The sequence below is a fragment of the Mirounga angustirostris genome, unplaced genomic scaffold (assembly GCF_029215605.1).
Source record: "Mirounga angustirostris isolate CCGP_5_RB_7025 unplaced genomic scaffold, mMirAng1.0.hap1 SCAF_4, whole genome shotgun sequence".
NCBI lineage: Eukaryota > Metazoa > Chordata > Mammalia > Carnivora > Phocidae > Mirounga > Mirounga angustirostris.
This window is the reverse complement of record NW_026991712.1, coordinates 17,183,179-17,196,320: the sequence shown is the minus strand read 5'-3', so window position 1 is coordinate 17,196,320 and position 13,142 is coordinate 17,183,179. Positions and strand designations below refer to the sequence as shown.

The following is a 13,142-nucleotide window of genomic DNA, read 5'->3' as shown; positions in this document are numbered from 1 at the left end:
TCCTCTCTAATCTTGTCTGGTCTGCCTGTCTAACTTACTTCCCCAGACTTGTAACTTCCCTCACTGTCCCCCCATAGACCCCATTCTCATTTCTACATCTGCTGCATTGTTCATTTCACCTAAAATATACTTCCCACTTCTCTTTTATGGTTATCTAGAATTTCCCCGACTTGTTGCCGAGTCTCATTGTCTGTGTGCAGCCTTGTGAGTTCTGGGGTCGTGTCATTGCCCCTGAGAGGGACTTTGTTGATCACCTGGTCTAATGATTTCCTTTTATGGAGGAAGAAGCTCATGCCTCAGCCTCATCACACAGCTAGTCATTAGCAGGGCCCGTGTTCTGTTCTTAAAATGATATAGTCTTTTTGCTATGTGTCTGCTCCTTCTTGTCCTTTTTATCTTTTTTTTTTTTTTTAGTTAGACAAGTAATAAGTGTCTTTTTTTTTTTTTTAAAGATTTTATTTATTTATTTATTAGAGAGTGAGCGAGAGAGAAACAGCATGAGAGAGGAGAGGGTCAGAGGGAGAAGCAGGCTCCCCGCTGAGCCAGGAGCCCGATGCGGGACTCGATCCCAGGACCCCGGGATCATGACCTGAGCCGAAGGCAGTCGCCCAACCAACTGAGCCACCCAGGCGCCCGACAAGTAATAAGTGTCTTAACACAGGAAAAAAAAAAAATCAAAAGATACAGATAAACAAAGAGATGAGAATCACTCAGTCTCTCCTTTCTTGGATGATTTTGAGGTGTATATTTTCCCAGGCTTTTTTGTCTATGCTTGTGAATGTAGACAGTCCGTCCTCGTTATTTATGGATTCTGTAAATGTGAATTCACCTCCTGGTAAAAATCAACAATATATATGAAATAAGTGTCTTTTAAACACAAACATACACTAAACAAAGTGACATATTGATTGGCTTATAGAAAGGCTGTGATCACTGGCTCACAGGGACCTAACTGTATTTCTCCTAGGATTGGTGATTCAGTATCACTAACTCAGTACTTGCGGCTTCTTTATAGAACAGACCTACTGTGACTAGCGAGAAACTACTCTGTGTGTGTGTGTGTGTGCACGCACATGCGTACATTTTCTTTAACCATATGGAATTAGACTCTACTGTTCTCGTAAACTTTAAAAATTTTAATAACATTATTTGCTCTTAATGGGAGTTTTCAGCTTAGCTGAATTTTGGAGGAGCTAGGTACATGTTATTAATAGAAGCGGGGAGAGATCTGAGAAAAACCAAAGTAAGAGTAAGTCAGTGACTTCCTCTCTGCTCTTTGTTAAGCAAATTAACATCATATTGACCAGAAAAGCTAGAGTATAACAGGAGGAGGATGATCTTTTTTTCTTTTTCTTTTGTACACATTACCAGTGTCTTCCTGGCTATTGAGCATACACGAATGCTCAGGTCTGTAGTTTCTATAGAACTGACCCATGTTCCATTCCTTCAAGTCCTGTTTTTTGGCTATTGGAGAATTATTGGTGCTAATTGTGCCAGTAAGTAAGCTAATTGCTACTTCTTTGTTGAAGTTTTAACACTACTAAGGTATTGGCTATGCAGGTCATATCTCAGGCCCTAACTTTTGGGAGATTGTATTTCGTGGAAGCACATGAAGTTCAAGAGAAAAAACGTGGCGCTAGAATAAAAATTTTAATAAAGATTGGGAAGAATGGATTGAGGTTAGAAAGATGGGCAATATTTAGAAGTCAGACCATTTCTAATTGCATTTCATAGATAAAGAATTGAAAAATTGAATCATAGAATAGGTGGCCATCATACTTTTTTTTGGGTCAGAGCTATTGTTATACTTGCCTTTATCCTTGTGTTTTTTCTAGATGTGAATAAATGACCATGTATCCGAGAAAAACACCATTTAAAAAATCTTATAGAAACAGTCACAACTTTAAATGCTTTTTATAATAATTTTAAAACAAAAATTTAGTATCTATGCCATGTGTGTATTGTCACATTACCTACTGTATACATTTTACAGTGTTATGTATTCATCACACTGCAGTTGGCAATAGGGAAGACTTTTTTTGAAGATTCTATTTATTTGAGAGAGAGCACGAGAGAGAGCATGAGCGGGGGGTTGGGGGGAGGGCAGAGGGAGAGGGAGAAACAGACTCCCCACCAAGCACAGACCTGACACAGGGCTCAATCCCAGGACCCTGAGATCATGACCTGAGCTGAAGTCAACCGTGTAACCCGACTGAGCCACCCAGGCACCCCAGGGAAGACTTTTTTGGACTCAGACAGTAGGCTGTAGATTTCAAAAGCAGAAGTCCTAAACCTCTGAAGATAACATGAGAAAAATCTCTGAAACCTCAAAGTAGCCTTTTAGTAGTCTATGTTATGAAAAAGGGTCAAGATGTTTGCTTTGTTCTGCTTTATTCTTTTGGGAGTGAGAGGGGAAGAGGTCAAAAAGTTTGGTATCCTTTTCAGAGAGCTTTCCTGAAGAGTGGTGATTCATTTTCATTAGACATTATCTTAGAAGATCACTGTTCTGGCTTTCATGACAATGTGAATACGAGGTACTGTGTCTAACATGTGTTTTTCTGAAATCTGATGTGTTCATTTGGACATACGGGGTCTTCCCTGTGTTGTCGTTCTCTGTTTTCATATGAAAGGAATTGACACTTTGGCTTCCAGAAAAAATTTTTAAAAATCACACATCCACCTAGTCTTTGATTTGGGTCTGGGCTAATTACTAAGGAAACTTCTAGCAATGAAGGCCTCAAACATTTAAATGGTCTGTGAAAGCCATTGTACTTTCATTAATATTTAGAACTCGGGAAGCCTGAGTTACCTTATCTGCTCATTTCCTTTGAAAAAGGAAGATCTTTTTATTTTAAAGTGGTATTATTCATAGAGAAAATGTGTTAGTGTATCATTTTCCCTTAAGTAAATTGTTGGGGCTAATTTTCTTCTTATTTTCCCATAGAAATGAGGATTAAGACTCTAAGTGGTGCTGTCCAAATTGCCCGTTAAGCTGTTGATGCCATAGGGGACTAACAGCCTTCTCTGTGGAGCCAGAGACAGAGGCAGGCGTCCCATGCCTCTAGAGGAATGTCATTTGACAAATCCCTCAGAGAAATTCACTTGAGCCCAAAGAATATTAGGGTGCTTCTCTCCCCATTCTAGGAGGGCCCTACGTCCAACTGTGCCTTCTGTGCTGATTATCACCAAACTACTAACTTTATCGCGCAAGTATAAAAAAAATGGATTGGGGCATCTGCTTTCGGCTCAGGCCATGATCCTGGGGTCCTGGGATTGAGCCCTGCATTGGGCTCCCTGCTCAGTGGGGAGTCTACTGCTCCCTCTGCCTCTGCCCCCCCACCCCCACTCATGCTCGCTCGCTCTCTCTCTCTCATGCTCTCTCTCTCAAATAGATAAATAAAATCTTTTAAAAAAATGGATATACTATGATTGAAGGCCAGCTTTCAAGGGATAATTAAATTCTCTATTGTTGTCAATCATGTATCTATTGTGTTCTTCAAAGGAATTTGGCAGAAATTTGTTTTGATTTAATGACAAGGAAACATTCTTGGTTATTTTATGTACACTTTTTGCTTGAAGAATAATGATGTATGTTAAGGCACATTATGAAATTGATCACAACAAATTTTGTAAATCCTATGTGGACAGGTCTGTTTTCCAAGGATAACCACTAGATTTTATTTTTTCCCCCTTTTAGCCACCTCCTCCCTTAGTGAAAGTGATTGAAGATTTGCCCAAGAGTAAACTGAATTCTGGTGACCTTAAGATAAAAGTAACAACAGGAAGAGTACAGCGGCCAGCAAAATCAAGGGAAAACAAAATACAAACCAGAATACTAAAGCAAGACCTGGCTGGTAGTTTTGAAAATAAAGAGGTAAGAATATATTATAGTTACATTTTTGTTTGTCATGACTCTGCTGTGGACAAGATTGATGATACCTTAGGCCATCATCACTCTTCCCTCTCTTGGAAGTTAAAGGAAAGAAGAGAAGAAAGTTGTAACTGAAATTATAATGTGCCTTCTAAATTTTTTTTTTTTTTTTTTTTTTAAGATTTTATTTATTTATTTGACAGAGAGAGACATAGTGAGAGCAGGAACACAAGCAGGGGGAGTGGGAGAGGGAGAAGCAGGCCTCCCGCAGAGCAGGGAGCTTGACGCGGGGCTCGATCCCAGGACGCTGGGATCATGACCTGAGCCGAAGGCAGACGCTTAACGACTGAGCCACCCAGGCGCCCCAATGCCTTCTAAATTTTAAGTATGTAATTAGTACATGTTTATGATTTTTAAAGAAGTCAAATAGTATAGAATTGCACTGTCCAATACGCTAGCCACTAGCCACATGGGGCTACTGAGTACCTGAGATGCGCCTAGTCTGGACTGAGATGCGCTGCATACGGCAGATACTCATCCCACATTGAAACTTTGTATAAGCAGAAGAAATAAAATATCCTGGAGTGCCTGGCTGGCTCAGTCAGAAAAGCATGTGACTCTTGATCTTGGGGTCGTGAGTTCAAGCCCCACGTTGACTGTAGAGATTACTTAAATAAGTAAATACATTTTTAAAAAAAGAATATAAACAGGGCGCCTGGGTGACTCAGTCGTTAAGCGTCTGCCTTCGGCTCAGGTCATGATCCCGGGGTCCTGGGATGGAGCCCCACATCAGGCTCCCTGCTCGGCGGGAAGCCTGCTTCTCCCTCTGCCACTCCCCCTGATTGTGTTCTTGCTCTCACTATCTCTCTCTCAAATAAATAAATAAAATCTTTAAAAATAAATAAATAAATAAATTCAGTTTAGTCAATATATGGCGTATTATTAGTTTCAGGGGTAGAATTTAGTGATTCATCGGTTGCTCATTACATATAATGCCCAGTGCTCATTACAACACATGCCCTCCTTAATGCCCATCACCCAATTATCCCATCCCCCCACCAAGCTCCCTTCCAAAAATATTGGTTAGTTTTAAAAAGCTAACTAGCAGGCACAAGTCTAGCTGTGTAAAGATTGGACAATATTGTTCCTGTTCAGGGACTGAGAAAATAGGCTGAATGATAGCTCTGAGACATGGTCTGACCTCAGCTTTCCTGAGAATTTATAGGAGGCTTTTCTGAGAAAAAGGAGGGCATGATCACAATTGACTTCTGTGAAATAAAAGAGGCACCACCATCAGGGCATCTGGCAGTGCTCTAGTGTGAGTCAAATTCGGAAATCCTACAGAAATGTGTCAGGGAGTGGGCTGCTTCTAAGCAATCCGCAGTCGGCTGTAAGGAGTAGGTCCAAGTAGAACCCTTGTTCAGGGTGAAATGCATTTTGTCCACTAATCTTGGCGTCGGGTTATGGACGGGGAAGCAGGAACTTCATCTGTATGTGGTCAAGATAAGAACAGATAAAACTCAAGCCAAACCCACCTGGGCGTTTTATCTTTGTTTACAAAGAGGTTCCAGTGGCAGCAGGTGTCTTGCAGATGACGGGAATGAATGTGTCTCTTTCCTAGATCCTGTTGCCCCAGCCTTCAGTCTCTGGCGCATGGCTCTCAAAGGGGGATCTTCATTCACCATCCTCTTGGGTTTTCCCTTCACCCCCTCTTACATTGGACTACCTGTTTTTTATGGTAAAAAAAAAGGGGGGGAGCATTGAACCAAGTCAGAAAATCTGGCTTTGAGTCTTGAGCCAAGACTTATTGATCAGGTTTGTGTCACTGAGCTCTGACCTACCCTTTTTCTCAAAGAAAAAACATCCCATCTGTTCCGTTGAGTTGTTAGCATCAAACGAGGTCATCTCTGAAAATGGCTTTATCATCCCCAAATCTATATAGTAATTTTCCATTAAGATAAAAACTGACTTAAAAGTAAGAAGGGGGAGGGGCACCTGTGGCTCAGTCATTAAGCATCTGCCTTCCGCTCAGGTCATGATCCCAGGGTCCTGGGATCGAGCCCCGCATCAGGCTCCCTGCTCTCTGGGAAGCCTGCTTCTCCCTCTCCCTCTGCCCCTGCTTGTGTTCCCTCTCTCGCTGTGTCTCTCTCTGTCAAATAAATAAATAAAATCTTAATAAAAAAAAAAAGTAAGAAGGGGGAAAAAAGTGAAAGGGTGGGGAGAGAAAGAACGAAGAAAATACCAGGACGTGTTGCTCTTGCCGCTGGGATTAGCAGGTGACAGCCCGCCGGCCACATCTGGCTCCTCCGGCTAAGAATAAGTTTCACATTTTTAAATGTTTACATTTTAAGTATCTTCATAATATCCTTGATTTTATCTCTTGACCCACAAAGCCTAAAACATTTACTCTCTGACCCTTTACAGAAAAAGTTTGCCAAACCCAGGTCTAGGGTGATACGTCATGAACTTTATCTGCTGTGTACATGTGCACTGGAGAGAGAGAGACAGAGAATAGAGTCCCATGTTGTAAAAATATTTTTTTACTGCATGTAGTGTTCTAAAATTGGAAAGCCACGGGGTACGTAGGTGGCTCAGTTGGTTGAGCATCCCGACTCTTGGTTTCAGCTCAGGTCATGATCTCAGGGTCATGAGATCGAGCCCCGCATCAGAATCCATGCTCAGCGTGGTGTCTACTTGAGATTCTTTCCCCCTCTGTCTCTGTTTCTCCCCCTGCTCATTCCTCCCCCCTCTAAAATAAATAAATAAATGAATAAAATCTTTAAATACATAAGTAAGTAAAGCTGGAAAGCCACTGTGGGCTAGACTACCTTTTCAGTTTTGTGATTATGTCACTTACTGATATTATTTATTTATTTATTTTTTTAAGAATGAGTTGTCCGATGGCTTGAACAAAAACCGTTTACAAGTCTTATTAAAAGGCTATGGTGAATATCCAATGAAATACAGGTAAAATTTACTTTCTTTCATGTTAAATCAATTTTACCCCCCAAATTTTTCTTGGTTGAAATTATGTTTTTGTTCCAGAATGTTCATTTGGCGTTCTCTTCTACAACTGCCTGAAAACCATACGGCATTTAGCAGCCTGGAAGATAAGGGTGTTCATGTGGCATTTCTCAACCTTCAGAAGAAATACCCCATCAAAAGCGGGAAACTACTCAGAGTATTACAGAGGTATGTTCGGTATATTGCAGCAATATGTGTATCTTCCTAGAGATATTTATTAATTACAAACGGGAAGATAGTAATTTTATAGTAGAGAAACTTGGCCGATACCACCTTAACTAAGTAGTCAGATTTAAAATCACCAGTAATAATACACATCAGTATGTTGTACATCACTTTTTGGTATTCTTGCCAGAAATTTATAACCTCACTCTAAAATTGTGAGAAAACATTGAGGGACAATCTATAAAATAACTATGTGGTATTCCTCAAAAATGTCAGTGTCCAAAAGATAAGAAACTGGGAGCTTCCACATTGGAAGAACCTGTGGGGACTTAGCAAAGAAATACAGTGTTGCATCCTAGATTGGCAAAACGAAAAAATGACACAGCAAAATGGGAAAAATGATAAAATCTGAATGAAGTCTGATTTAGTTAATAGCACAGTACCAATGTTAATTTCCTAGTGTTGATAATTGTACTATATTTATGCAAGATGTTAACAGAGTAATTTGAGTGAAAGGTATACAGGAACTCTCTACTGATATTACAACTTTTTGTAAACCTAAAACTATCTCAAAACAAAAGGTTTAAAAAAAAAAGGGAAACCTTGAAAGTATCAGAATATGGGAGAATTATAGCCCTAGAGTAAGGCAAGCCTTTTTAAACTTGACATATCCGGAAGAGATTGCTATGAACATGAATCTCTACATGTAAAAAAATTCCCCAGAGACATATGTAAAACTGAGAAGGTATATACAAAACACAGGACAAATAAAAGACTGGTTTCTATATGAAGTATTCATTTAAATGAGCATGGAAAGGACCAATGAATAAAAAATGGAAAAAGGATTGAATTATGTAGTTCATAGCTGGGGATATGGTTCTTAGACATGAAAAGATGCTGTACCTCTCTTATAATAAATGCCAATTAAAATTACATTGAAAATGTATATACACATATACATTGAAAACCACATTGAAATACCATTTCTCACCTAGACTAAAGGTTTAAAAAGAAGGTTGATAATAAAACACATTGGCCAGAGTGAGAAAATGGGCATCCCTTTACTCGGCTAATGAGAATGTGAATAGCCACTATTTTTGCAAAGAATAATTTGGCACTGGCTATTGAAATTAATGCACATGTTTTTTGATTCAGCAATTCCACTTCTAGGAATTTATCCAAATCTATATTCCTACATGAAGAATGATGTAAATAAAACAATAAGCATGGCATTATTTATAAAGGATTAGAAACAACTTAAATGCCCAGTAAGGCCCAAGTTAAAGAAATTAAGGTGTATCTATACGAAACTATCTTGTGTATCAAAGCTCCACATCTACTGAAAATGAACTGTTTCCAAGATACTATTAAGTGGAAAACACAAGGTGTAAAACAATGTTTATACCAACCTTTCTATTTTTTAAAAAAGGATCTCTACTTTTAACAGTGGTTCTGGGGAAATAAGCTAGATGATAAAGGTAGGAGGGAGAATTTTCATCAAATATACCTTCCATAGCAAATTTTTTATCAGGTGAATATATTATTTAGTCAAATTTTAATAATAAACTGTTCTCTGGTCTTTATCTCCTTACCTGATTCACAGAACCCTATCTGCATTAGCTCACTGGTCTGCCATCTTTAGCGACACACCATATCTTCCACTCTTGGCATTTCCATTTGTAAAATTATTCCAGAACAACCAGCTCATTTGTTTTGAAGTTGTTGCTACTCTCATAAGTAAGTACATAAGTATTAAATAATGAAACCAAGAGTGGATTTCCTGTATATTTTTGTGATGTCTTTGCAGCTTTGTAACATTAAACAGTTCTGGTGTTGAACAATCAGATAGAGAGCACGGAATGGACAGTTCGGACATTTATACATAAACCTTTCTATTTACAAGAAAATTTGGATAGTTGCGTTTTAGAAGATACTGTTACAGGTTAGATTTTGTTAGTAAGAAGGAAGCAGGGGCACCTGGGTGGCTCAGTTGGTTAAGGGTCTAGCTCAGGTCATGATCTCAGGGTCCTGGGATGGAGCCCCGCATCCAGCTCTGAGCTCAGCGGGGAGCCTGCCTCCCCCTTAGCTCCTCCCATCCCTGTTTGTGTGCACACGCACGTTCTTTCTCAAATAAATAACAATCCTAAAAAAAAAAAGGTAAGAAGGAAGCAGATGTTTCACTTACTGAAAGTCAGTTATTATTCATAGGATTGTAGTAAGTACGTAAGGGATTTAGAACACAGTGCCTGTTGTGGAAGCTGCTAACTGCCGTCCTCGTTCTCAGCATCCAGAGCAAACATTTCTTGAGAACTTCCCGTGTGCCAGGTACCATTCTCTGTATTTTGCCTTTATTAACTTACCTAAATCTTACAACAGTCCTATGAGGTAGGCGTTGTTATTTTCTTTTTATAACTGAGGAAACTGAGGCACACAGAGCTTCCCAAGGGTAGGTTGGTGGCAGAACGAGGCACACAGAGCTTCCCAAGGGTAGGTTGGTAGCAGAACGAGGATTTGAACCCAAGCAGACTCTAGTCTGTGCTGGGAACCATTGTGTTTACCCTTGCCATCAACAGCATCTACTCTGAAAAGTGAGTCCTTTTTTTCATATTAGTATAATTAGGTCAATAAACTGAATCCAGTTATAGATTGGTTTAACAAAAATAACAATTTTATATGTATTTTAAATTGCTTTCAAAGGTTTTCTTATACAAAGGAGATAAGCACTTAACTGTAATTACAGTAAAATTTTTAAAAGTAGAAATAAAAAGATTCAAGCATACATATTGTGAATATTATAGTGTATTTCTCTTTATGTTTTTTTGTTCATTTAATTGCATTATATTTGCTTTGATAAATTTTTACTGATTGGAGAAAATATAGGAAAACATACAAAAGAAAAGAAAATTCACCAATGTTCCTCCTCCTCATTGGTAATCTTTGATATAATATATTGATGAATTTCTTATAAGAGCATTTTCCCCAAATCATTAAATATTCTTGAAAAACATAATTTGTTTAATATAACTGTGTAATATAATATTCCATCATATAGGTGTATCATAGTTTAGTCCCCCAATTGCTAGACCATTAGTTTTTTTAAAATAATTTTTCCATACTTTTTAAGCAGTTTTTAAAATTTTTGTAATTATACTACTTTTTTTTTTTAAGATTTTTTATTTATTTGTTTGAGAGAGAGCGCATGAGCTAGAGGGAGGGGCAGAGGGAGAAGCCGACTTCCTGCTGAGCAGGGAGCCTGACACGGGGCTCAATCCTAGGACCCTGGGATCATTACCTGAGCTGAAGGCAGACGCTTAACTGACTGAGCCACCCAGGCGCCCCTATACTACTTTTTATTTAATATGTTAGGTACATTTCTCTTTTTATAAACTTTATAAATATTTTTTTTGTTTTGTTTTGTTTTAAAGATTTTATTTATTTGATAGAGAGAGAGACAGTGAGAGAGGGAACACAAGCAGGGGGAGTGGGGAGAGGGAGAAGCAGGCTTCCCGCCGAGCAGGGAGCCCGATGCGGGCTCGATCCCAGGACCCCGGGATCACGACCTGAGCCAAAGGCAGACAGTTAATGACTGAGCCACCCAGGCGTTGTTGTTTTGTTTTTGTTGACTAATATTCTTTTTTTCCCCGTTATGACTCTAATATTCTATAATGTGAATGTACTAGTTTAATCTGTTGTTGGACATTTAGGTTATTTCTAACTTTTACCTAAAGAAACAGTGTTACAACTGTCTTCACATATAAATATGTATAATATTTTCTCTTGGTCAATTCCTAGAATTGGTATTGTTAGGTCATAAAATATGAATATTCTAATTGATTCCTTAAAAGAGTTATACTAGGGGCGCCTGGGTGGCTCAGATGGTTAAGCGTCTGCCTTCGGCTCAGGTCATGATCCCAGGATCCTGGGATCGAGCCCCACATCGGGCTCCTGGCTCAGGGAGGAGCCAGCTTTTCCCTCTCCCTCTGCCTCTCTCCCTGCTCATGCTTTCTCTCTCTCTCTCATATATCTCTGTGTCTCAAATGAATAAAATCTTTAAAAAAAAAAGGGGGGGGGGTTATACTAATTTACCCTGGCAATAACACTCGGAGTTTTAAAAGGAAAAGAAGCAACTCAACAACAAAACGACAAATAATCCAATTTTTATATGGGCAAAGGCCTTGATTAGACTTTTCTCCAAAGAAGATACACAGATGGCTGATGAGTACCTGAAAAGATACTCTGGATCATTAGTTATTAGGGAAATGCAAATCAAAACCACACTGAGATACCACTTTATATCTTCTAGGGTGGCTATAATTTAAAAACAGGAAAAAAATAGGTGTTGGCAAGAATGTGGAAAAATTCTAGCCTTCATACATTGCTGGAAATGTAAAATGGTGTTCACTGTGGAAAATTGGCAGTTCCTCAAAAAGTTAAACATAAAATTATCATATAATCCTGCAATTGCACTCTTAGGGATTACCAAAAGAATTGGAAACAGAGATTCAAACAGATACTTGTATGTGACTATCCATGGTAGCGTTATTCCCAATAGCCAAAAGGTGGAAACGGCCCAAGTATCGTCATCATGTTATCATCATTGCTAACAGATGAATGGATCAACTATGTATATAGTATATATAGGTATACGATGGAATATGATTTAACCATATAAAGGAATAGACCCTGAAAGCTAGGCACAAAAGGACAAATTTATATGAAATATTTCAAATAGGCAAATTTATGGACACAGAAAGTAGATTAGAGGTTACCAGGAGTTGGAGGAGGTGGGAATGGGAGGTTAGTCCTGAATGGGTACAGAGTTTCTGTTTGGGGAAGGATTTTGCAAATAGTGATGGTTGCACAACATTGTGCATATAGTTATTGACACTAAATTGCATACTTAAAAATGGTTAAAATGGCAAATGATATTTTACCCTAAGAAAAGCTGTTTATATGTAGGTAAGCGTGCAAAACTATTTTTTATTTCCAGTAAAATCTTGTTATATCGCTGCAGTATGATTATGTGCTGAGGAATTGATTTTCTCTTCTAAGCCTGAAATTTAAATCTAAAAGATCCATCATGGTCAGCATGAGTAGCTGTGAAGGGTCTCCCCTCTGTCAAGGGTCTCAAACTAGTTTTATTCAAGAAACATTTACTGAGCTCCAACTGAATGTTAGCATTGCTTGCGATACACCGTTGTTCTGGCTTTTTAGGTTTACAGTCTAGTTGGGACCTGGGGAAAAGGAATACAGTCCTTTGGGATATGTTTATAAAAGTCATCTTTAAGCACTGTTTACAGTCTCTTTTATGACCAAGAGGGAGTTCTTCCAGTTTAGCCAAGGATCTCCACAGTTATTTCTCTTTATCCTCTTCTCCGGTGAGTTCTGTCTCTGGGTCCTCTACCCATACTTCTGTTGTGGTGACACCATGCAGAGTAGAAGAAGAGAAGGCAAACACTGTATAAAGCAGGGTTTCCCTCATGCCTAACTGAGAACTGTGTTCTCTTGATGAAGATTAGTTATAAAAATCTGAGCTGTGTGTGTGTGTGTGTGTGTGTGGTGTTTTAAAATTCCTAGGACTAGCAGTATCTGAGACATGATAGACACTTAGCATGTGTTGCTGAACTGGGTTTTTCTTTTAAAGTTAAGAGCAGCAGTTAAAGAAGCTGAAATAATTTCTTTCAAAGCTTAGTTTTTGCAAGAGTTTATTTATGCCTCAATTATTAACTCACATTTACTTACTAATAAATAATTGACTTCTGGAATTAGTAGGCCCTTTATAACCAGATATAATGCAAAATTCTGCCGATCTAAGCCTCCTTTTGCTAATATGAGAAAGGAGATCTTATTGTCAAAGGATGGAACCACAATTCAGTGTTTAAAATAAAAATCCGAATTTAATAATTAAGGAGGGCTGTGGTGATTAGACGTAGTCCATTGAGTGAAACTAACTGATTTTACCAGCGTTTTTAGGAGAATGTTTTGGGGGTCGTAGTGGTTACTCAGTGAGTTAACGTGAGCTGTAGAAGCATCTTGAGCAGAATAGATTCTGCTTTCCACTGGCTGACTTTCAGAGAATCCC

General features: G+C 38.7%; 1 protein-coding gene across 13 annotated transcripts in view; it reads left to right on the top strand.

The window, feature by feature from the left end:
• TBC1D31 (TBC1 domain family member 31) overlaps positions 1 to 13,142 on the top strand; it is an 88,278-nt gene that overhangs the window by 50,338 nt on the left and 24,798 nt on the right. For 10 of the 13 annotated variants that reach the window (XM_064587931.1, XM_064587932.1, XM_064587927.1 and 7 more), the window contains 5 exons: positions 3,698 to 3,874; positions 5,493 to 5,609; positions 6,759 to 6,838; positions 6,917 to 7,063; positions 8,664 to 8,797. In XM_064587931.1, the coding sequence (XP_064444001.1) occupies positions 3,698 to 3,874; positions 5,493 to 5,609; positions 6,759 to 6,838; positions 6,917 to 7,063; positions 8,664 to 8,797 (655 nt within the window). The remainder of the gene's footprint in view (positions 1 to 3,697; positions 3,875 to 5,492; positions 5,610 to 6,758; positions 6,839 to 6,916; positions 7,064 to 8,663; positions 8,798 to 13,142) is intronic. The other 3 variants (XM_045895961.3, XM_064587937.1, XM_045895960.3) reach the window with 1 other exon arrangement.